Genomic DNA, 24,887 nt, shown 5'->3' on the forward strand with positions numbered 1-24,887 from the left:
TGTAAACATTCTCATAAAATACAATGAACTACACTTTAATATAAGTATTAATAATCAACTTAAAATAAAGATTTCATAATAATTGTTAAAAATATTATTTATATTTTTGTACTCAACATTTTAATAATATATTGTGCATAATAAACCATACACAATGTTACACATTTTATAAATGAAATTTAAGAACAATACGCTCTAATTATACATTACATTATATTTAATGTCTTTATATAAAAAAAATTACATTGTATATTGTTATAATATTGCATAATAATGTAAAAATGAACACAAGAAATATATTTTGATCATTTGTGAATATGTTGGTAATAATACAATGTAATATAATATGTTAATATTGTACTAATAAATTTAATTTAATTTATACTAATAAATATACAATAGTCATTCATCAAACATGATATAATATGTTTATGTCAGTTTTTAATAATTATACACTTATTTAAACACTTGTAAATTCTGCCATACTAATTTTTTTTTAGAAAATTATAAATTTATGTAATTGAAATATCACCTAATTTAAGACATATTTTAATTTAACAATTTTTTTAGAATATTTATAATTATTAGCTAATAGCTTACTATATTTAATTTTAAATTTATAGTAACTATCTATTTGTGTACAAAGAACAACCAATTTTACGCAATAGCACTAAAATTTAAAATAAAATATTATATGCAATAAAATGTAACAAATTTAAAAACATACATTTATGTGATCTAAGAATTAAAACATTTTAGTATTTAAAATGTTTAATAAATTCCATGTTAGACAAAAAAAAAATTAGATTCTATAGTATTGCCACTTAAATAATACTCATAAAGTAAATACAATAATATTCAAATATGAAATACATTTATCATAACTTATTAACTGTTGTTATCGAGTTCCAATTAATATTTAATGTGTTAGAACATTTAGGACATTTCTTGCTACCCACATTATTAAAATATGCAGTCAAGCAATGCCCATGCGCAAACTTATCACATGAAGGACATTTGATACCATGTCCAACAATACTCAAACAACCCATACATCTTTTGTCTTGAAATTTGTCTGTCAAATACCCTTCCAATTCACTGATGGCCAATGGTGATAAATATATATTTTTGTCTTCGTCAGCAATCAAATATTTTGATGTAAAAAAGTTATCCAACTGAGTATCAGATATAGTCTTACAAGATGTCATAATTTCATCGTAAGTTACTGATCCACCAGAAGCAATAATATGATTAACAAGTCTACCAAAGTTTATTTTACTTGGATCCGGTTTGATATTGAAATCATCAAGAAACGTAGCGATGAATACATAGGTTACATTGCCATTTTGTTCACATACCACTTTGTTGATTTTGAATTCAAGTGGAGAAATTTTAATGTTAATTAGTTCAATGACATCATCAATTATTTTCTCAGGAAAAATAATTTCATTCACCTTTTTAGCATCATTTTCGGAAACCATTCTTTCATGCATGAAATATTGTAAAAATCTTCTATGCTTATTATTGTATGCCATTATTGAATAGATTTGAATAAGAAGTAAAACGTCAGCAACTGCAGTAGGATAAATTCAATTCAAATTGTTATTCAGTATTCTATAGAAGCAACAATACAAATAAAAACAATTAAAAATCATATAGTATATTTAATGAACTTAACAACGAACATAAACATTGGGCGATACAAAGATACAATGAAAAAAGAAACCGTTTTTAAAAACTATACAGTTCAAAAATGAATACAAAAAAAAAAATAATATACTTTAAAACAAAATGAAAACATATTACGACTTACGAGTATGTAAGTAATACATTTATTTTTTTTTTGATTAATTTATGTTCGATGTATACAATTTAAACAAATACAATCATGTGATTTTACTCACTATTAAACAATGTTTTGTCTCTATATCAGGGAATTGACAGTAAAAATCAAATAACGTTATTTTGATTTTCAATAGGAATTTAATATTTTATTTAAAATGAAATATTATAAAAACCATAAACTAATGAACTATAATTCAACACTTGAAACTTGAGAAATCGAGACACAACTACTCAGTACACAAGTACTATAATTTATAGTATTAATAGTAAGTACATGAAAATATGGGTAAATTCACTAAATTCGTCCCGCGTAAAAACAATAACAATGATAAAAGCAAACGGGCTTACCCACTTACCGCAGAACACCGACCTTCAAGTATATAAATGGTATAGTTGATAACATTCTCAACTTGTATCATGGTAACAACCAAGGTTAAATGTGTTTGTAGTCATACAATAAGACGTAGTGATTAATTTTTTGATAGGAGCATAGCACACGTGAAGTTTTATTATATTTTGTATAAGTTATTATACTATTATCATTTATCAACAAAAATATTATGTTCATTCATTTATTTTAGCCATGCTCAGCTATGTTCATGGCCCTTCTATATAATATTTATTCTATTGTATTAATGTACTATAATAATTCTAATAAACTTGAGTTTAATTAATTATTATGCACTTATAGTTTTTACCTATTGCATGAGATTTTAAGATAAAGGATTAAGTAAAAGGTAGACATTAAACATTAGCCATATGTTTTAAATAAATAAATTTATATTTTTTCGTTCCTACATAGTTTTCATTAACATCGACTTTTATCGCTCTATCCAGTTGACAATTCCGCGATGGGTGGTAAGAAGAAAGGAGGAGCTAGTCATAATTTTGGCCGTGCGTTAATCAAAGACAGGTTTGGTCGTGGTAAAAAGACACTGAATGCTGACTCATTTGTAAGTATAACACTCATTATTGTTCTGCCGTCAAATTATTTAAATAATTAAATTATCATAATATTATGTTTGGTTGATATTCGTGAGAAATAATTGTTTATATATTTTGTTATAGCTTCACACATCTGATTTAGCTGATGGATATGACTGGGGAAGACTCAATTTGCAGTCTGTAACAGAACAGAGTTCTTTTGAAGAGTTTTTGTCCACAGCAGAATTGGCAGGAACTGAATTTACAGTAAGTAACCATGACTAAATATAAATTATTTATGTCTATATATATATATCTATTATTACTATAATTCATCACTTATGTATTTAGGCTGAAAAGTTAAATGTTGAATTTGTGCCCGAAAGTCGAATGGTTGGTACTTTGACTGATGAAGAACGGTCAAAGATTGAAAAGTCCCATAAAGAATTTAAACATTTCATTAAAATTCCCCGAAGGTATGATCTAATATACATTTTAAGCAAACATAACAAATACAATTTTTTATTCTTAAATTTATAGACCTGAGTGGGATGACAAAACTACTGCCGAAGACTTAGAATCAAAAGAAAGGCATAATTTCTTAGAATGGCGTCGCAAATTGGCCGAACTTCAGGAAGAACAGGGCTTGGTGTTGACTCCTTATGAAAAAAACTTGGGCTTTTGGAGACAATTGTGGAGAGTTGTTGAGAGAAGTGATGTATTAGTTCAGATTGTGGATGCTCGCAACCCATTATTATTTTATTGTGAAGACTTGGAGAAATATTCAAAAGAAGTGGATACAAATAAAACTAATTTATTGTTGTTGAATAAGTCTGACTTATTGACTGCTCAACAACGTAAATACTGGGCAAAATATTTTGACTCCAGAGCTATTACAGTTGCTTTTTATTCTGCTAAGCAAAGTGAAGAAACTATTGAAGAAGGAAATGAAGATGCTAATGAAACGGTTTGTTAACTACATTTTGATTTGTTTGTTTCTGTTTTGTATACTTAAGTTGTTTCATTTAGGTTGAAAAAGTAGCTGAAGAAGAAGAAATAGAAGAAGAAGAAGAAGAAGATGAAGATGAAGATGAAGATGAGTGGAACAGTTCAGATTATGAAACTGATGAAGAAGAAGAAGTAATTGGAGATGTAGATGGTAAATTCTTTTATTTTAGTTAAAACCATTTTACCAAAATTGTTAAACTTATTTATGTTTAGATGAATGTCCTAAGTTCAAAAATTCTTCAAAGCTATTAACAAAAGAACAATTAATCACTCTATTTAAGACAATTCATGGAAATAATAAACGTTTGTCTGATGAATTAGTTACTATTGGATTAGTAGGTTATCCTAATGTTGGTAAAAGTTCAACAATCAATACCCTTCTTGTCAATAAGAAAGTGTCAGTATCTTCTACTCCAGGAAAAACAAAACATTTTCAGGTATTATATTTAAACCATAGTTCATTAAATTAGATTAATATATTATACATTTTTGTTGTTTTATTGTTTAAGGATTTAGAAAGTTTGTATTAATATTTATTTATAATTGATATTTTTTCAGACACTTTTTGTTGATAAGGAATTGATGTTATGCGATTGTCCAGGCTTAGTTATGCCTAGTTTTGTGTTTACAAAAGCTGACCTTATTATAAATGGTATTCTTCCCATCGATCAGATGCGGGATCACAGGCCCCCTGTAAATATAATCTGTTCACAAATACCAAAACACATATTAGAAGATCAGTTTAGTATTATGGTGACAAAACCATTAGAAGGCGAGGATCCAAACCGACCGCCCACAGCTGATGAATTTCTCAATGCTTATGCATGTAATTTAATCACCAACTAATTTTTGGCTTGATATATAATGTAACAATTGTATTTTTTATGTTAACCAATTTTAGGTAGTCGAGGATACATGACAGCTAACGGACAACCAGATGGTTCTAGAGCAGCTCGTGTAATACTTAAGCATTATGTTAATGGACGGCTATTGTTCTGTATTGCTCCACCAGAAGTTGATCAGAAAAAATTTCATTCATTCCCACCACCTGAAGAAAATCGTGCAACAAAAACATTTACACCATTTGAAAACATTCTTCTCAAGGTTCATTTGAAAAAAATATTTTTAAAAAAATTATATGTTATTAACCACATTCAAATATTGTTTTCAGCCAAATGTTGCATCTGGTTCAGATTTAGATAATACGTTTTTTAAAAAAACAACCATGGGTGCACACAGTAAAGGCATGAAAAAGATGGATATAATGGGCAGTATTAATAAGTATGTTGTAAGCAACTTATTATGTTTTGCTTATTTAATAAATTTTCTTTATTCCATAGTCAAGCTCAACAAAATACATCCAAACCATGGAAGAACCATAAAGAAAAAAGGAACAAACACGAAAAGTTAAGACGCCAATTTAGACATCTTGATATATGAATTTCATTGTTATTTTTTTAGTATATATTTTAATTGTGATAAGTTACATATTGAAACACAAGACCATTACCGTAATCTTTTTTTCTTTTTAAAAATATGTACATTAACGATCAGTGGCCAAAAATTAAAAAAAAAAAAGAATAGTGTAAATATTTAAAATTGCTTTTATTTTAAAACCTATTCAATAAACTGTTTTAACACCGTTAATTTTCAATCATCAACCTTGTCTTTTGTCTGTACATTTTGTGCTCTAATGAATTTATTAAAAACTCAAATATTTAATAAAAATATAAATCTATAAAAGTATAAACTGCAATTTGGTATCTGGTATTTGGTAATCTTTATTTTTCTTCTATGATTTTTTGTTTTATTATTGAAGGGTTAAGTAGGGTTATTTCCTTGATTTTGGTTCTTTGATTAAATTGATATTTATTTTCATTAATTTTACAGTCTACATAAAAATAATATTACTTATTAGGCATTTTTGTATATGTACCTATGAAATATGAGTCAAAATTAGAAAATTATAACTTATATTTTATTACTACTATGTATTATACACATCTTTGTACATTGTACCTATCTTTCTAAAATAATTTTCACTTTTGCTTCTATGTTAGGAATAGATTTTGCTCAAAAGTATCAAATCCTAAACAATTTTATCAACACTTAATCTAATAAAATTCAAAAATTATAAATATCTAGAAATAGCTTTGTTTAATCGAGATAATTTTTTAATATTTAATTATTTATAACAGTGGTCTTTAACCTTTATAGACTCGCAACCCATGTAAGCTTTGTAAAAAAGGCTAAAATTACTTAAACTGCTAAAAAGGAGATTTATCGCGACCCAATTTTAAATCTTAAGTGACCCACCAGTTGAAGACCACTGATTTATAGAATGATTTAAGTTTTTAAAATTAATGGAAAACAATAAAAATTGTAATTTAGAATAAATTTAAAAATATCAAAAAATTTAAACTTCAATCGCTAATAAAAAAAATGTATATGCCATTTAACATTTGTTTCATTTACAGTAATAAGAATAATTTCCCTCCCAGGACTATCATACCAAATTTTATAATTAATGTTGATGAGTTACATAAAAATTTTAATTTTAAACGCTTATAAATAAAATTATGACAATGAATTAAGAATATTTTTTAGTTGGGGACTGGCACTTATAGTATATACATAATTTATTATTTATAAGGTATTATAATTAACATGGTTCATGCAAATCACGAACTAAGATATTAAACAATTATACATCTTAATTCTTGATCAAATATTTAAATATATATCTTTGTTAGTTAATTTATGTTACAAACCTACAAATCGCAATAAATTATTATTTATTATTATAGCAAATTATCGAAATATTAATAACGTTTTTAGCGCCATCTAGCGAAGTGTACAACTTCATCAATCCGTAACTTTCGATTTGGCTGCTTGTTCGGGTTGGTCGCTTATCATTGAGAATTTTCAATTTTAGTGATAACTATTTCGTACATTTTCGAAATAGTATAATTCAGTACAATACTAAAATCGTAGAATAATCCAGTTCCAATTAATTTGTTTTGGTAACTTCGAGTTCAATCGGAGTTTGTAATCGTATGATTTGAATGTTTATCGTCAAAACCAATAGACATTAAATTTACGTTTTTAACTGTTTAACGGGACATGATATGTAAGATGCCGGTTGCAGAAGAAACGTTGTCGATATCTGATGTAATTGTTCAACTCCAAGACTATAGTCCCACCGTAAGAATTCAACGCTACCTAAATAATCGTTTTAATTACTGTATTAAATATTAATTTGAGTTTATATTTACAGATACCTGATTCTATTACGTCATCTATATGCTCAGAAGCTGGATTTGAAACAAATGACCCTCGAATGTAAGTTATTGATTACACAGGACATTGGTATTTATCCTAAAATGCTTACCTTATTTTATACCTTTATTACTCATTATTTGCCATATCAACAAATCTTTGATGAAATTCATTACTTGTATTACACTTTCCAATAGTCTAAACCAGCGATTCTCAACCTGGGTGTTGCCAATAATTAATCTTTCTCATACTTAAAATAGCAAACATTTGTAATTATCATAAAAAAGGGTTGTCAAAAATCATATGGGTGACATAGGGCCTCAGAAAGGTTAAGATTCACTGGTCAAACGATGTTGTGAGTCTTGTGGTATGAACAAAAGTTAGAATAGTATACAGAATCAAATAATTGCTGTTAGTTTTAATATTAGAGTCGATTTACTTATTATTGAACTTAAAGGTAACACTATTTTCTAGGGCATCTCAGATTTTTTTGATATTTTAATATTAAAGTGAGTTATGAGCATTTTAAAGTTAATATTTTACATGACTATAACAACTCATTTGAAAATTTAAATATCAATAAAAGCCTATAAGATGCACTAGGTAATAGATAAATTGACTCTAATATTAATGCTAACCGCACACAATTTATTTTGCTGAATACAAATTTGCTATGTTTTATGTTTGTAAGACGAAGACAACATGCAGGTATGACGTCCTCTTAACCATTATAAATTTGATGTGAGTAATCTTTAGCCCCCACATTTAAACACTTGCTGTATTCATCATGTATCTAAGCTTTTCACCCTAATTGGCCTAATTCCATGTTCTTTTTTAAAATTTAAAATAACTTTGAATTGAATTATTTTTTATATTGTTAGTTATTAAGAAATTAAGTTTTTGTTAACAAATATTGAACAAATTAATCAAACACATGTAACATATTAATAGTTTAAGGTTCTTACATTTTTATAATATTTTTATAAACTAATTATATAATATTATTTAAGCAATATATTATAAAGTTGATGATTGATAAACATATATTAAAAATACAAGTAAATATACTCAGTCCAATGAGAGAAAAACATTGGTTAAAGATTTGTTAATCAGCTACTTATAATGTAGATTGTTATGATAGGAAATTATTATTACTAAACGAGTAAATTTATTAATTTAATTTAATTTCTTTTGGAACAAAATTTTTATTTTATTATGTAGGCATTTTGATTTGATTTTTTTTATTAATTTATCCCGAACAAAACTTGAAAACTCATCTAGTAACAAATATTATACTATATTATTTAACACTGATTTAATTCTGTTAAATTTCAACAGATGCAAAACAATTTTTTTTTGTATTTGCAATAGATTATATTGATAATAAACTTATAAATAATATTTTAATGAAGATTTCAAGACTATATGATTTTTAATTTTTGAATTTAAATATAAAAACCAAAAATGTTTGAATTGAAATATATATAGGTACTGTCAATTTAACAATGAATGATACGTTTTTTTTTTGTTCTTTATCAAATATTATCTATTATATAAAATTATAACAGGAAAAACCAACTATAGGTGGATTAGTGAATATAAAACCAAATTATAGTTAAATTAATTTCAATTATACTCTATAAAAAATTACTTTACTTTTAACTTAAATTATACTTTTTCAATTATAAATGTATATGCATTTATTTATTTATTTCAGAGTTCGCTTGATATCAATTGCTTCTCAGAAATTTATTGCTGATATAGCCAACGATGCATTGCAACATTGTAAAGTGCGTTTGGCTACCTTGCCAACTAAATCTGGAAAAGTTCCTAAAGACCGTAAATTCACATTAACTATGGAAGATTTAGCACCAGCACTCAACGAATATGGAATTATTGTTCGAAAGCCTCCATATTTTGTTTAAGTTTTCTATTAATTGTACTTAATTAAAAATATTCAATTCATCACCACTTTAAGTCTTTAATTAAAAATTGTTTTCAAATCTCTACGGTGTATTTAAAAAGTTCTCCTTTATCTAACACAAACATTATTTAATAATGTGATAATAATTTAAAAACTATATTAAACTTCTAGATATTATATAATTTTTATAAAAATAAATTAATTTAATTAATTAATTTATGTGTTATATATTCATCGAAAATTAAAAATGATACAATATGACTGTACTATAAAAATATATGGGTTCTATCGAAAAATTTCTTGTAACTCATCACTGTGTCAACAATGGAGAATGCCATGCATTTATTACACATTGTGTCTAAAACCGAGAATAGTCCAATCAATTTGTTATATTACCTTGCAAAAAATAATAAAGTTTTGAAACTTGGAAAAAAGTTTAGTCTTGGGGCCCCGATTAACCAAAAAAAAATGCGTCATCCCTTCAAGTGTCCGCCATTTTGGATTTTAAATGACATTTTTTAGTCTTTTTAACAGTATCACTACAAGTATTAACTTTACGATACAAATTGAAGATCGTAAAACGTGTGACAAGAAAGCTTTTATATATTTTTAGCGTTAGTGTAATGGATAAACGATGAAGTCGATCCGCCCGTCATAAAATATGGCGCCGCGCGCTATAATGACGTATACTCCGCGTAGTACGCGTGGGTGCCAGGTGACAAACGAACTGAATAACGTAAACTAGGTATTTTGGTATATTTATGTTTGCTATCATGTTATTACACGGTAAATAGTATTGTTGAAATTAGTATTATTAATAACCTACCTCATTTGGTTATATATTTATATATTTTATATTCAATCGACAATCTCTTCTGTAGATATTATTATTGTCTTCACTCCTGCAGTACTTATATTAACCTTTTCCTTTTGTATGTATACTGAATACTGAATAGAAGACATTTTTATCGTTAACTAGATTTTTTTGTGAAGAATATGTGATGTATTAAGTAACATGATTTTGAACAATATTAAATAATGTATTATTTTGTTTTTTAGAACCCAGTTGACTGGACCAGTAATGTAAAATGGCATGGTATTTGTAATTCACAACAAAAAATAATTTTTGCTTATCTCTGTTTGTTTGTAAAATTATAACTGACTTTTATACCAGACCCTGTTTTTGAAACATATTTCATACTGTTTCATTTCCAGGTTAATTTTATGATTGGAAAAATGGGTACTATTGAACTTATAAAATGGATATCCATCTCTACCAGTGTGTAATAATATTATAATAAACCTAACAGCTTTTACATTTTAAAAAATATTTAGTTTCAAATACAAATGTTTATGAAAATTATTTAGATAAAACACACGAACTAGGTATAAATATATTTAAAAAGAATAAAAAGTATTTGAATACTTTAACAGTTTTACTCAAAGTACTTTATAACACTGAACTGAATGTATTGATATCTGATACCGATTTAAATTAAAAATAATAATTATATTACAACATAATAACATATCATTATAGGTATCACTCAATACTCTATAAATTATAGTAAAATCTATTGCACTATAAACCTTGCGTAATATCGACATATTTTGTAATATAGGTACACGGGTTAACAAATACTCATCATTGTGGGATATTATACAATTGAACATTGAAAGCATTAATATTTAATACGGTTATAGCGGTTATTTATCGGTAGGTAGTTAAACATTCGCGGATACCTAATACTTAGGGTTGCTGTCACAACAAAATGTATTTCTCACATTGTAGTCATTGTACAATAATGTTGAGGCGTTGAACTTGTGAAGAAAGAATAGGCACGGTGTGTGTGGAAGAAATGAAAAATAACATTTATTTCCTTGAATGAAGAACATAAAATAAGAAATAATATGGCAAAAGTGAAGCGCAAATACGCGCAGTGTGTTATTCTTATTGATCGTTGGAATCGTGCCTTCTAGAGTATAGTAATTCGTTTTATAAACAACACATAAAGATAAAGCCACCGGCCATCGCTCATCAGTATTTGTTTAAAAAAAATACTGGTACGTAGAGCCCGATAACAACTGGCGGCGCTTGGCAACTGCTGCATTACAGGGTGATATTTCAACGCGCGGGCTGCTATTTTTATTTTCATTATCTCGATTTTTGTGTCACCGTCAAAAACTATATAATATGTATATGGGCCCATAATGCATCGTTTTAAGTACCTAATTAATCATTATGAACTCGGGGGGGGGGACTGTAAGAGTTGCTTACAGTAGTTGTCAGTTAAACTGTATATATATATATAATATTAATTTATAATAATACCCAAAACCTAAAATATATTGTGGTATTCGTCGAATTATAAGCACCGCGATATATACATAGTACTGCCACAACCATCACTGCAGGAGGAAATTAGATATAAATTCTAGGGAAGGCTGAGATTTTACCTAAATTTGCCTTGACCAAACTCGCTCTCGAAGTCTCAAATAGTGATGAATTATGATACCTAATGTCCATTATCTATCGTCTATCGCAATGATAGGCAACTCAAACTAGAGGGCCAATTATTAGAACTTAAAAATCTAGAGGGCCAGAGAGTACAGAAAGCAAAAACAAGGTAAATTTAACATTTATTTTTTATATTTATGACATGTTTTAATGATAAAAAACATAGTAAAATAAAATACAGAATGCAGATAAACGCTTAAATGTTATAAAGTAATTTGAAAATGTATCACGAGCCAGATAAAAAAGGTACGCGGACTGACATTTGCCTTTAGTATACCGCGGTTGGCGACTTCCACCTCAATGCAGCACCAGCACGTTATATATTATGCGGATTACGCGGTCGTGCGCACGTGTAAGAATACTGAATAATCCATTAAATAATCTATTAAACATAGTTTAGTGCAAATGTTTAATTGTTAAGGAATGATTTTAATCCAAATATTCAACAGTAATTACATCTATATTCTATAGCACGTTATTACATGTGTGCAGGCACAAACACAGGGGAGAGGCGGTTTAAATTGTTTAAAACTCCTCCGAAATATCAGGAACAAAAAATAAATTACCTGACCTACAAATGAATAGTATGATATTTATGTACATTTTTTTTAAAAAACCCCACAGAAATTTTTTCCTGCGCTCGCGCCTGCATGTGTGAAATACTGGATCCAAAATCATTTTCGAAATTCTTGTCATTGTAAAGCGGTAGGTACAATGAGTACTAATTATTTACGGTCCGCCTCGGGTTAATAATGTTGTACTAAACAATATGAATGATTTAATTAATAATAATTAAGTAACTATTACAATTTGTTATATTAAAGAAGATCACAAGTCACGACACGAGATAATTTTAAGCTAAATGATTAATTTATATAGTGGAAAACTGAAAACAATGATAAACGTTCGAATAAAAATCTAAAATCCAAAATACGTTATTATTAAACAAGGCACAACTCATAAAAGTGTAGTGAATAATTGAAATTTCAGCTAGAGGATAGAAGTTTAGAACCTTGCCAAGTATTTGTCCACTGCTCACAGCTAAAATGTTTTAAGTTTAAATGCTTATGTACATAATTTTAGTGGCGTGTTTACAGGTTAGGCCGACTAGGCCCGAGCATACCCAATTTTTATTTGACTGTTTGGTTTTTTTTTATCAAAAATAAAAATGTTACTAATGTTTATTATTGAATATTATTATCATACCCATATCTATCATGTGATAGGACAAATCTTCCCTTATAGTTATAAACAATATAAACACACTTACACACTACAGAAAAAACTAGCCTACCCAATTATTTCGTGCTGGACACGCCACTGATAATTCATATCAGTTTATCATATACGTAAACTTTGGATTTTAAATTACAGTATTTAAATATTTTAAAAGCCATAGGTAATTGACGATAGTATATTTATGCTATTTATGATGCCTAAATACCTAACACGTGATCTCCAAATTTTAACTTTATACTTTTTTTTAGCTTATTATTGGATTGTAGAAAGAAGATTATACATACAACACACAAAGCAAGAATAAAATTCAATAATATATCTTTGAAAAAAATGTAAAAAATGTTAGAAGTTTGTAAAATTAATTGTTTGACTAAATAAAACGTTGTTCAGGAATTAGGATAGATCCTTTTTTAGATTAAGATAACTCATATAGGGCACTATATGCATTAAAAGTTAAAAGCTTTCACGAGCAGTTCGCAAAAATAAATTACTTATTTACTTATTATATTGTCTATTGGACATTTATTGCTGATTAGTGGTTATTAATTTATTGATTATATGTTTTCAAGTTAAGTAATAACTAAATAATAATAAATTCCGTATTAATAATTATTAATTAACAATATCAGTTAAGGATTGATCATAATAATACAATTGACTAAAACGAATTGTTTTCATATATTCATCCATTCATCGAGGTTCATCGGTTGACACATAAAATCAAAATGTCATTGATGCCTAAAAGTCAAAAGTAACAATAATTTTTTTTTAGATAAATTATAGCTGTATAATTTTTAATTATTTTAGTAATTTTATTAATTAACAATTATTAACATTAAACGGCAATCGCACAAACACGGGTTTTTACTCTTATATGTAAAAAATGTTCAGGACTTAAAGAAAAACGCTTGTCAAGTCAGAGATCGGCATGTAAACTTTCTTGATTTTCAATTTTTAGAAATTTATTAATTATATGCAATATGTATATGTATAATGTATTTTATTTTCATTTTCATTTAGTGAGATAGATCTCTGAAACCAGAGAGCGGATTTTGTTGTTTGGGGTCTTGTTAGATTCACATTTGCTAGGAGAAGTGCAGTGAAGATTTTCAGAACTTTTTCTTTTAAAGTTAATAAAAAAAAAAAATAAAGCTTCAAAAAAAATTAAAACATATTTTATTGGGCGTTTTTTTTATGTTTTTCAGTTTTATAGTGAGTTAACGATTGAAGATCAAGTTCTGAAAATCTTCACAGCACTTCTTCTAGCCAATGTGAATCTAACAAGACCCTAAATAAGAAAATCCGTTCTCCAGTTTCGATAATCTACCACGTTAAATGAAAATCTAACAAAAAATAACTATTTTTTGAACTGTGAAAAATTGAATAATTTTTTTTGAAAATTTTTAATCTCTTGTATCTACTTGATAATCCCTTTTTAATGAGCTATCGACCAACTTTTTAGCTATAATAGTTTTGGAGAAAAGTTAAAAAATAGAAATTTCGGGACTGTTCACGCCGACGTTTTTGTGGATTCAAATCGTTATACCGCTTGCAGGGTGTGATTTCGGACCTCTCTCATTAATATTTTATGTTAAAGCTAGCTTAATTATCCACCTACTCGTTACCTACAACTGAGTTACATTTTTATAATTTTCCTAAATAACAAAAATTCTTGAAGTTTTAAAAATTCAGACATTTTTCAGTTTAATTACCATACTTACTTGATTAAAAATCAAGAAAGAAAACAAATCTATTGAAAACCTGCAATGGTTTGCATCAGTAAAGACATATTACACAAATCATTAACCAAAGCAAATCTAATCGTTCATCAATAAACCTGCAGGTGTAATCTGATATATACTACATATACAAAGCGTTAACTCCTTCATACAATAATGCCACGTCACTTGCAATAACCTACTTAGCTCAGATGGACTTTGAGGGTTTTCGAGATAATAAATGCTCGACTTTTATATAATTCAAGAATTATTCGACAATGTTCTTATTTTGCCGCCGACCTTTTTTCCTAACACGCAGCGATGGGTCACCACCACCGCCGCCAACGCTGTCGTCCACGTCCACTGCGGGTCGTGGGTCGTGTACCTACAGTCTACACACAACAACACTTTCGAGAACGAGCCTGAACCGACCGCGGCGTGCGTAATCGAGGTCAGCCGGGGGCGCACGTCAGCTGCGCGCTAACCGCCCGCACGGGGCCGCCGACGGTCGCGCGCCATATTTCGTACGCGGTGTGGCGTCGTCGCGGACCTCTGATCCCGAGTACGTCGCGTTACGGCGGCGCGGGCCTAGTCAATCCGTAGTGCCTTGGCGGCGGCGTTGCGCAATCACGACACACACGCGCGCGCGGCGAACACACGGCCCCGCACGCACGCACGCGCCCAGCGGCCGCACACCGTGGCCACCCCGTGGCGGACGCGCGCGGCATAGTGTCTGCAGCACAAGTGTACTAGTGCCGGGCCCGCGCGCGTAACGCTTGACGATACAATGCGGCGCCCGTGACCGCGGACCGCCAGCCGCCCGTCGGCTACGGACGCTACGACGACGGCCGCATGGCGCCCAACAAGAGCAGCAGTAGGCCCATATTCGAACTCGCCGTGAGTATTATTTCATAGAACGCATTATTATATATTATAGTATTGTCGTACACGTACGCGTGCGACTTCGCCTATAGTTCTGGCGGGTCAGCCTATCTCGCGGGAGGCCTCCACCCGCGGCTAACATCACCAACCGACTCTTATTTATGTATTATACATAGCACGTGTGTATGAAAATCGCTCGTTATTCGTTTGAAATTTACTTCGTCCGCTATTATAGGTACCTAATTATTGTATTGTAATGTTTGTAGATCAAATAAATAACTGATTCGCCGAGCAAACATTTTCTATTTCAAATTATAATAAGTTATAACAAATTATTACGGTAAAAAAATGATCAAAACTCGCTTAAAATATCGTAAAAACCTATAGCTTATTATTTAACAGAGCTTTTTTAAGAATCGATTATTGAATGATATTATTTTACGGTTTGTGGAGCGAATTCAACGGCCAATTTGAAATTTTTCCGTAATAATTATAACAATCGTGTAATCGTGGTAGGTGGGAGCCAACTTGATTGTAACCGTGTATGAAGTAGTAATAGAAATATAAAACAAAATCTCACCACCAATGATTAAAATTTAAAGTTAGATATACAAAAAATAAAAATAATTTCTTTTATTGTCAACCGTCGAATGAAAATTCAATATTCATGTTGACTAAATGCCTACCAAATATATTATAGTGGTATTACTGGTATTATTATATAGCTTGTATGTTTTGTATTATTTATAATTATCTTTCTATAAAGTGTGATGATACCATATTGTTATACAATTTCAAAAGAATCCTAGTTCTATCATCTATGTATAATTTTTAAATGATTATTATTGTACTTAATACTTATTGTATTTGTTCAAACTTTAAATCGTATACTCTTATTGTAATTTACATAGTCATGTCAAAATAGGGGTCAAAAAACTTAAAAAACATTGTGATTCAGCTGACCTCACAATACCTCACAAGGTCCATCATCGATTAACGGGACATCTATATAGTATAATGTCTATAATGTTATTATGCACATATGCGCTAAGTACAGTCGTACCAAGACAGAGTGCGCAGATATTATGCCGTTTTTATTTTCCACGCTACTCATGTATTTATAATATTATATTATTCTATCCTCTGTTTTATGTTTATCACGCAGATGCTATTCCACCGATACTGGGTATCGTAATACAAATAATTCAATATATTTTATACATTTATATAGATAAATTGATGTAATCATTATTTTAAAAAAAAAAATTTTAAACCGTCTCCTCTTAGTATATCATTTTACGTATACAATGTTTTATCTTTGAATTACAATTTAATACACCCAACGTTCGAGTTACCTCTGACAAGTATTACTCAGCAGAACAAGTTCTTCAGGTTTTCTATACATAGTTTTCATCTTTTGAGACTGATTGTCGTTTTTTTGTGCCACGAGGCCAAGCACAAAGTTTATTTGTTGGTTTTTTGGTCAACTTTATATATTTCACAACTAAGTTACGCCCCTTAAATTATGCGTGAAAAACGCACGCAAGGTATACAACTATAATATTATAACCTATATTATTACATTATACATAATATATACGACAGAATTTTAGATTATTTTTCTTCCTAAATGTTATATATTATGACGTGATGCTTTCATAAATTATATATTTATATTATTATACACCTTTGCCAAATGTTATAAATCATAATAATACATAAATCTGTAACAATACATAATTATAATATGATAAAAAGACTCCGTATGAAATATTCCATTAAAATCTATCCCGGTTCGGTATAATAAATTGTGCATGCGTCACGCGTGTGTGAAAATCGGCGTCTTGTGTTGAAAGGTCCTTATGTATTATCATATACCTAAAACCCACACGAGTAATCGCGGGAAAACTTGGCGACGTGTGTGCGCGGTATTTCCGCTGCAGCGTGATTGAACACCGCTACGGGATTGTTAAATACTTGTCACTCACGGTGGCCATAAATCATGAGCATTTGCAACCCACTCGTAAATAAAATGAGCTGCTTCAATGATGCGTGTCGGTCGACAGATTCGTGACTAGAGACATTTAATATATAATTATTGTTCTCTATAATATAGAGTACATAATATATATGCATACTCGACACATTATCGCGTGTTATGTATTTACTCGATGTCATGATATATACAGGATGATTCACTAAGCTTGCTTACTACCATGTTTTTAATTTTATAATAAATTAATTCAAATTTTGATTTTTAATATTTTTAAATATATTTTAAAATTATAAAGATTTTTTGTACCATTTAAGGAATGAATAGTAGGTAAAGAGTGTCCTGTGGCGATACAAACTACAAACTCAAGTTTGTCAAATGAGGTCTCTTATTTTGCTGTAAATTATTTTATGGGTAATATTCTTCTGAAAATGTTGACGCACCAAAATAAAAATTTGAACTAGTATATTTATTATTTTGAGTTTTTTGGCTTTGTGTTCTAAGGATAATAAATCTCTATGTCTCTATGACTTATAAAGTTACCTGATGGTTTTGAATAATATGAGAGCTAAAGTAATTCTAAAATTTTAAAAATGTGCATTAATCTATTAATATTTACCTATCAATTCTATATACATGAAATAAATAAAAATATGGAAATATTATAGTCATGCCTGCGCCTCACACATGTTCTCTGAAACTACTTACCCAATTAACTTGATTTTTTTTAATGAAACAATACATCACCGAGCAAGTTTTAAGCTTATTCCTGATTCTATAAGTTAATGAAAAGTAAATAATTATCAGTAAAGAAGGGTAATAGAAGTTTGTATCACACTAAACACCTGAACACTCCTGAAGTAGTAAAAAACATTTCAGTATTGTCTTTAAGTATATTTAAACATTCCAAGTATAATAGTTTTAATTAATTAATTATTAAATTAAAAAATGGAGGTGAACTTACTTAGTGAATCCCCCTGTATAATGTATAAATAATTTAACCCAATGAATATATATCTATGTATATGAGTATCGTTTGCTTGTATTCCTATCGTACATATGTATCTAATATCTATATAATAGTATAATACCTAGAATATGTTATACTGTTGTTTATTAATTTATTATATTATACGTCAATTACGTGTTATTAATATTTTTATATGTACATTTTGTATATTTTAATAACGTTATTATACTCGACACAAGTATTTTGACGTTAATTTTGTGCATTATATTATGGCCGTGAGGTATGATATTATGTTGTATTAACTATTGACTATTATTACTAGTCAAAAAATTATACAGCTCTAAAAGTCAGTGGCAATGTAATAATAAACTATTCAACTTATATCAAGTAGGATATTATAAATATGTCACTGAGCACGTGCGTATGGCATATATAACTATATAATATAATAATATAGAAATTAAATTAAAGTTTAAACAGTACAGAATTAGAATTCATCGTGTACACCTACTTTGAATTTCTAGTTTCTATACTTGCATTTACGATGTCACCTGTTACCTGTAGTCACCGTGTCACTTTACACAAATTCGTCATTATGCGATTGACGCGGGTTGGCAAAGTTGGATGAGTGAGAATTTCTGTCTTGATTAGCATAATAATAGTGATAAAAATCATACATGTTTAATGCAACAAATGTTAAAACAGTACACTATTGTAATAATTAAATCATTTAGGAATAATTTGTAATTATGTATACATATAAATTATATATTATTAAAATGTATTTACTTTTTTATTTTTTACATAATTTACATTTTTTCTTACACGATCATAATGTATGATTAATATGATAATCATTATAATAATAAGTAATTCGTAATATTATTACGAGTAATTAATAATATTATATTTTTTGCAAGCATAATATTATAAAGTTTTTAAAAGTGAGGGTATAATATTTTGATAAGTTTCAATTCTTACTTTATTACCTACTTATTATGTAGGGGAATACGGAACGAGACCGACGAGTTAAGTTTTAACTTCTTTATATAAAATACTCATAAATAAATTAAAATAGTTTATTTTTAATTATAAGATTCCATTACAGGTACATCTAACTATTATAATAGTAAAACAATTATATTTTGTAATTTTATCAATATTTTTATGACACACTTTTAAAAAGGTGTATAATATTATAATTTATAGATTTCATCCCGATAGTGGAGAAAAAACAATTTAATGTATTTATATTAAATCGCTATATTTATTTGAAGTTTATTGCTTTCAATCAATTAAAATTAAGTTATTTAAAATTATTCATTGTAAACCCAAAAATCAACATTCTATATCTTTTAGATAATCAAAATATATTAATTCTTGATCTTGAGAGTTGAGAGAACACAGGTTTGAAGTGTCTCAAACCTGTGATCAAGATTTAAGAAAATTAAAATAATATGTAGGTACGACAATAATATTTTTTTATAATAGTTTTTAAATAATACAGTGAAACCTCTAAATACCGGACACCTTCGGTCGCTGAAATTTTGCCCGCTATTTGGAGGTGTTCGGTATTTAGAGAGAGAATTATAATATTAGAAAAATAAAAAATTGAAATTTTAATTAAAAATGTATTTATAGGTATTCATTTAGTTATTTATACATATACAATATATATTATATACATACTAAATTAAATTTATTTTTATTTTTATTATTTTTATGTATTTTTAAAAATGCGAAGGTAAAAAGATAAAAATAATTGATAGTATAAAAATTAAAACTAACTTATATTAAAAATTCTGCAGTTTCTTTAGAGTTTAGATTATTTTGTATTTTGACACAAAGCCATTTTGTATGTTAATGCATTTTCTAATTCCACAAATTTACGATAAAAATGATTAAAATAAAAATTTAAAATGCTATAAAAGAGTCCGTTATTTAGAGTGTCCGGTATTCAGAGGTTTTCCTTTAGAAAAATAGTGAAAATGTCCTTGTTTCCCAAAAAATGTCTACTATTTAGAGGTGTCCGTTAAGGGAGGGTTCACTGTATTATGTTTCTATTATGTTACATTATATGAAAAAATGATTTTAAAAATAATATCTATTATATTTTTATTATATTTATCAATTAATTTTTCTGTGCTGTAATTTAGATTTTGTTTTTTTTATCGTACAAATTATAGGTATAGATAACTAAAAATTAAAAATAATTAAGAAAATTCAATATCCACTTTTCAATCTCATATATTCCGTATTTCCAGTACTCTTATTTAGAACGGATTATTGATTTAAACGCTGTACTTCTAAACAAAAACTTTTAGTATTAGCCATTAGATACCTGATACCTATTTATATATTATTTAGTAATTTAGAATAGCGTGTAATACTATAAACATTCAGTTTTACATCTTACGTAATTAAAATTAGTTTAGTACCTATACGCTTGTTAATAATAATTATTAGAAAATATAATAATATAATAAGGAGTTGAAAACAAACACTTTTAGAATGTATATAATACTTTGAATAAGTACGATATTTATTTGTATTTTATTAATCGATACAAATATTGTCCACAGCATCTTTCTGCACGTATATGATGTTCGAATTTAAATGATAAATATAATATACGAAATTATGTATAAATATGTAATCTACATTTCAAACATTGTACATAATATATTTGTGTTATGTATGACTTAAAAAAATAAAATAAAAATGTATAATGTATATAATAACTTATCATATTATAAATAATATAAATCTAAAAAATCTTACTAAAACAGGAATACCCTGTAGAATTAATTAAGAAACGTATTGAGGTTTTTGTATTATGCGATGAAAGTATATATAAAGTCTTAAAAAACTTTTCTGTAAAACATTAAAGATATAACTATTTTTTGGCTTGTCTATTCAATCATCTATTTAAAATAGGTTAATATATTTGTTATATTTACAATATACTTATATAGTACACGGAATACGTACACTGTATAATACCTATTAAATTAATTAATAAATAGAAACTATATTTAGTAAAATGTATAAGAATTTCAAAATAGACACGGATATTGTAAGCGTTAACCGAACAATGTACCTATTGTATAGGATATAGGTATAATCTATTATCCTATTTAACAACTCATAATTTAAATTACGTAAGATACTCATACAATTATAGAGCGTTAAATTGAGGGTAAACATTTTCAAGGATAGAAAGTTGACGGTTTTCTTTACTGACAACATCTTAAAAACGACAAATGAATGATCCGAGATTATTGTAACTTGTAAGCTAACTTATTTGTACTTAATTTAGGTTTGAATTTTAAAATCAATAGTAAATATATGAAATGAAACATAAAAAATAGTTTATTTCTTTAATTAATTAATTATAATAAATATAAGGACATGATAGGTAAAAACTAAAGGTAGATATACAATATAGTTTTATAAAAGTAATTCAAATTTTATGATTTATTTTGTTATAGTTTCGGGATATAAATAACTAAGTTTATTTACATAGGTACTAATAGGAACGTCTACAATATAGAGTCTACATTCACTAACATATTATAAATATATCATATATTTAAATTACCTAATATATTTATATGTAGTATCCAGAGGCGGCTTTAGTTCTTTGCTTTTGGGGGGGGATATTTTTTTTACATTAATATTATACAAACTATACATAATTAAATTAATGAAAATATTTCACAAAATAAAGAGTAAGATGTTTTGGGGGGCATGGCCCCTATGCCCCTTATAAGCCACCACTGGTAGTATTACTAGTGTATATCTATTTATACCAACAATCGCCATATTATTATTTAAAACATGTTTAATGTTTATTACTGCAGGTTATACTTACACATTAAACAATTAACTATGAACATACTATAAGTATAGAGCATAGGCTATTATAAGTACGGAAAGCAATAGTGGTGCTTTAAAGTTTAAATCAATAAATAACGTTTAATATTTATATATTATTAGCATAATGACTATTAAAGTTTAGTCTAAGTCCACAAAATATTTATTGTCATATTGTATTATTATATATTTATATACTATGGAACAGATAATGGAATTTGTTATTGATGATATAAAATGTTTGATTAATGCGAAATACTGCAACGAGTTGTCCTATATATACTTGTATATATATATATATATATATATCCCAACAATACAATATATTATAGCAACAGTAACAAGGTCGATTTATATTTTATCTGTTAATATTTAAAATGGTGTTGATATACGTTCCCGTGTAGGTTTGTTGTACTCGTCTGAAATATTCTGTTAATAATAATAATATAAAAAATCAACTTTAGTCAATATATTAGTAATAGTTTTATACTATTTTTTATTGCTGTAAACCGTTATAATAGTTTTTAATTTAAAAATATTTTCATGATATTTTATCTTTGCTAAGAGAAACAATACTTAGCCATGATCATCAGGCTAATAGTACCTATATTATATAATATATAATATATTTTGGCAATGGCGCCTATAGATGCACACAATGACACACGAGACATATAGCCTTTTTAAAATATGTAAGTACTATAAACCAACAAGCACACCGTATAATTTATTTAATAAATTTAAATAAAATAAAATGCTTTAAAGTCACTTATAATTAAAATGAAGTGTATTGCAGCGTTCTTACAAAATATATTTACCGGCAAGACAAATTAAAATTTAAGAAGTTGATGTATTAATTAAGTTGCCTTGTTGTCATATATTTGATGAAAATAATTATATTAAGCTATACAATGAAAAATTATAGTAGGTACACATTAACCTACATAAACATAATGCTACCCATCCTATCGCAAATTAATTTTGTTACGTAGGTATGTCACCTATAAATATTAATATTTCAAAACCGATCGCCCATACATTACTCATAAGTTATACATTTTTAATTATTTATAGAAAACATTTACGTTTGATTAAAAAAAGTTATGTAGTAAATAGTTTTACCAAAGATATATCGAATTAACATTTGATCTAATAATGAATGCATCCGGTAACGTCCAATCGAAATAACGATCAAACATACATTTATATATTAAATTTGTATACAATTGTTTTAAACTTCCAAAGACGTACACTTACCTGCTAAGTAAGTGTGATACTGTGATATACACATACTTCGCAATATTTAAAACCAACTAATCAATTTTAATGTTAAATATTAGCAGAGTAATAATATTACATTTACCTCAATAATAATATATCAACTAATATAATTACCTAGTTGAGTTATATTGGGCGTTGGCTGTTGAATATCAAATTTATAATTTAAATTTAATTATATAAAAAAAGATATAATTTGAAAAACGAAACTATAGTTAATAAATATTAAATACCACAAAGTTATACAATATATATGTACATATTACTTATTATTTATTAATTATTTTAACCATCAAGGAATATTGCAAAAATTACGAATAGAGAAAAAAAGTGCTTATGTAATATGTGATTTAAGTTAATCAATAATTATAACTTATAGGTAACCAGGTTATAACCATACTATATTTATTTATTATTATTTTTGTACTATTTACTTTTTTTATTTTAAGTGTACATTTAATATTTTTCGATTTAAAAACATTTAGCATAACTTTATGCGCCATCTGTTGGCGCAAGTACAATGTATACTAGAACGATAATAGATTGACTTAATACAGAATGTTAATACAACCGTAATCGTAAAGCAATATCATAAAATTAATATTTTTATCATACAAAAATACAAAATACACGCATTAACTTATAATTTATTTTATAATGATTATAATGTTGATAAATTATTGATGAAAGTAAGTAGGTAAAAGAAATATTAAGATAAAATACCAATATTGTAAAATTATATATATATGTACTTTTTTTTTTTTAATGTAACGCTAATGGCCTCAGCTGTCAAAGCGGAAATTTAAATTTCAAGATCAATAAAAAAAAAAAAAAAATTTTAATAAAATCTTTTCAAAAACTTTTTTTTTTTTAAATTAAATAATATGTAAATGGTTTTGAACATACTTCATGCCTATTTTTTATACTATTATGTTTCTATGTTTAAATGTTTAATATTGACATTTTGCAAGTTATAAAATATTATATTATATCTTCATTGTCAATTGTCATCTTTATTTTTCAAACTAGGATTATAAGACATAAAAATGAATGAGAAAAACTGAAAAACATAAGGTATTACTTGGAGTTGTACATAGGTCATAGGTACAATTTGGATAAAATTTATGGAGGTGCTAGATTTAAGTTCGTAGTTATATAGATTATAATTCATGTTATAACCAATAAATGCTATTAAAAATGTCGGGGAGCTAATATGAAATTTGAGGGTGCTAAGCACCCCCAAATGGCGCATATGGAGTAGTATTTATAACTTATATACCTACTCTTATAATAGGTAGTAGGTACATAAAGAGATGTTTTTTAAATTTTATATTAGGAACCTACCATCTAAAATAATATTTAAACTATATGGACTGAATATTAAAGTGGGTAAATTAAAAAAAAATAGTGGGTGTAATGTGTAATTCGATTAT

General features: G+C 27.4%; 4 protein-coding genes across 5 annotated transcripts in view; 3 read left to right on the forward strand and 1 right to left on the reverse strand.

The window, feature by feature from the left end:
- Positions 1 to 778: 778 nt before the first annotated feature.
- On the reverse strand, positions 779 to 2,169 carry LOC132930404 (non-structural maintenance of chromosomes element 1 homolog). Its single transcript, XM_060996264.1, has 2 exons — positions 1,905 to 2,169; positions 779 to 1,614 (listed from the first exon to the last, which is right to left on the reverse strand). The coding sequence occupies exon 2, from the start codon at positions 1,533 to 1,535 to the stop codon at positions 879 to 881; it is 657 nt and encodes a 218-aa protein (XP_060852247.1). The 5' UTR covers positions 1,536 to 1,614; positions 1,905 to 2,169; the 3' UTR covers positions 779 to 878.
- Positions 2,170 to 2,388: 219 nt separating this feature from the next.
- LOC132929456 (large subunit GTPase 1 homolog) lies at positions 2,389 to 5,424 on the forward strand. Of its 2 annotated transcripts, none has more exons than XM_060994815.1 (11): positions 2,389 to 2,582; positions 2,648 to 2,798; positions 2,914 to 3,036; positions 3,121 to 3,245; positions 3,310 to 3,736; positions 3,799 to 3,928; positions 3,991 to 4,214; positions 4,336 to 4,603; positions 4,679 to 4,881; positions 4,949 to 5,058; positions 5,118 to 5,424. In XM_060994815.1, exons 2-11 carry the CDS (start codon positions 2,697 to 2,699, stop codon positions 5,215 to 5,217), a joined length of 1,812 nt encoding a protein of 603 aa, XP_060850798.1. In that variant the 5' UTR covers positions 2,389 to 2,582; positions 2,648 to 2,696; the 3' UTR covers positions 5,218 to 5,424. The 2 variants fall into 2 exon arrangements, with proteins under 2 accessions (XP_060850798.1, XP_060850799.1); XM_060994816.1 differs by having other exon boundaries at positions 2,683 to 2,798.
- A 1,283-nt stretch (positions 5,425 to 6,707) lies between these two features.
- Positions 6,708 to 9,195, forward strand: LOC132929457 (transcription initiation factor TFIID subunit 10). The gene is made up of 3 exons (XM_060994817.1): positions 6,708 to 6,981; positions 7,055 to 7,119; positions 8,774 to 9,195. Exons 1-3 carry the CDS (start codon positions 6,901 to 6,903, stop codon positions 8,979 to 8,981), a joined length of 354 nt encoding a protein of 117 aa, XP_060850800.1. The 5' UTR covers positions 6,708 to 6,900; the 3' UTR covers positions 8,982 to 9,195.
- Positions 9,196 to 15,202: 6,007 nt separating this feature from the next.
- LOC132931007 (monocarboxylate transporter 1) overlaps positions 15,203 to 24,887 on the forward strand; it is a 59,259-nt gene continuing 49,574 nt past the window's right edge. Inside the window, exon 1 of the mRNA XM_060997178.1 lies at positions 15,203 to 15,352. Coding sequence (XP_060853161.1) covers positions 15,308 to 15,352 — 45 coding nt within the window. The 5' untranslated portion in view covers positions 15,203 to 15,307. The remainder of the gene's footprint in view (positions 15,353 to 24,887) is intronic.

Source organism: Rhopalosiphum padi, chromosome 4 (genome assembly GCF_020882245.1).
Source record: "Rhopalosiphum padi isolate XX-2018 chromosome 4, ASM2088224v1, whole genome shotgun sequence".
Taxonomy (NCBI): Eukaryota; Metazoa; Arthropoda; class Insecta; order Hemiptera; family Aphididae; genus Rhopalosiphum; species Rhopalosiphum padi.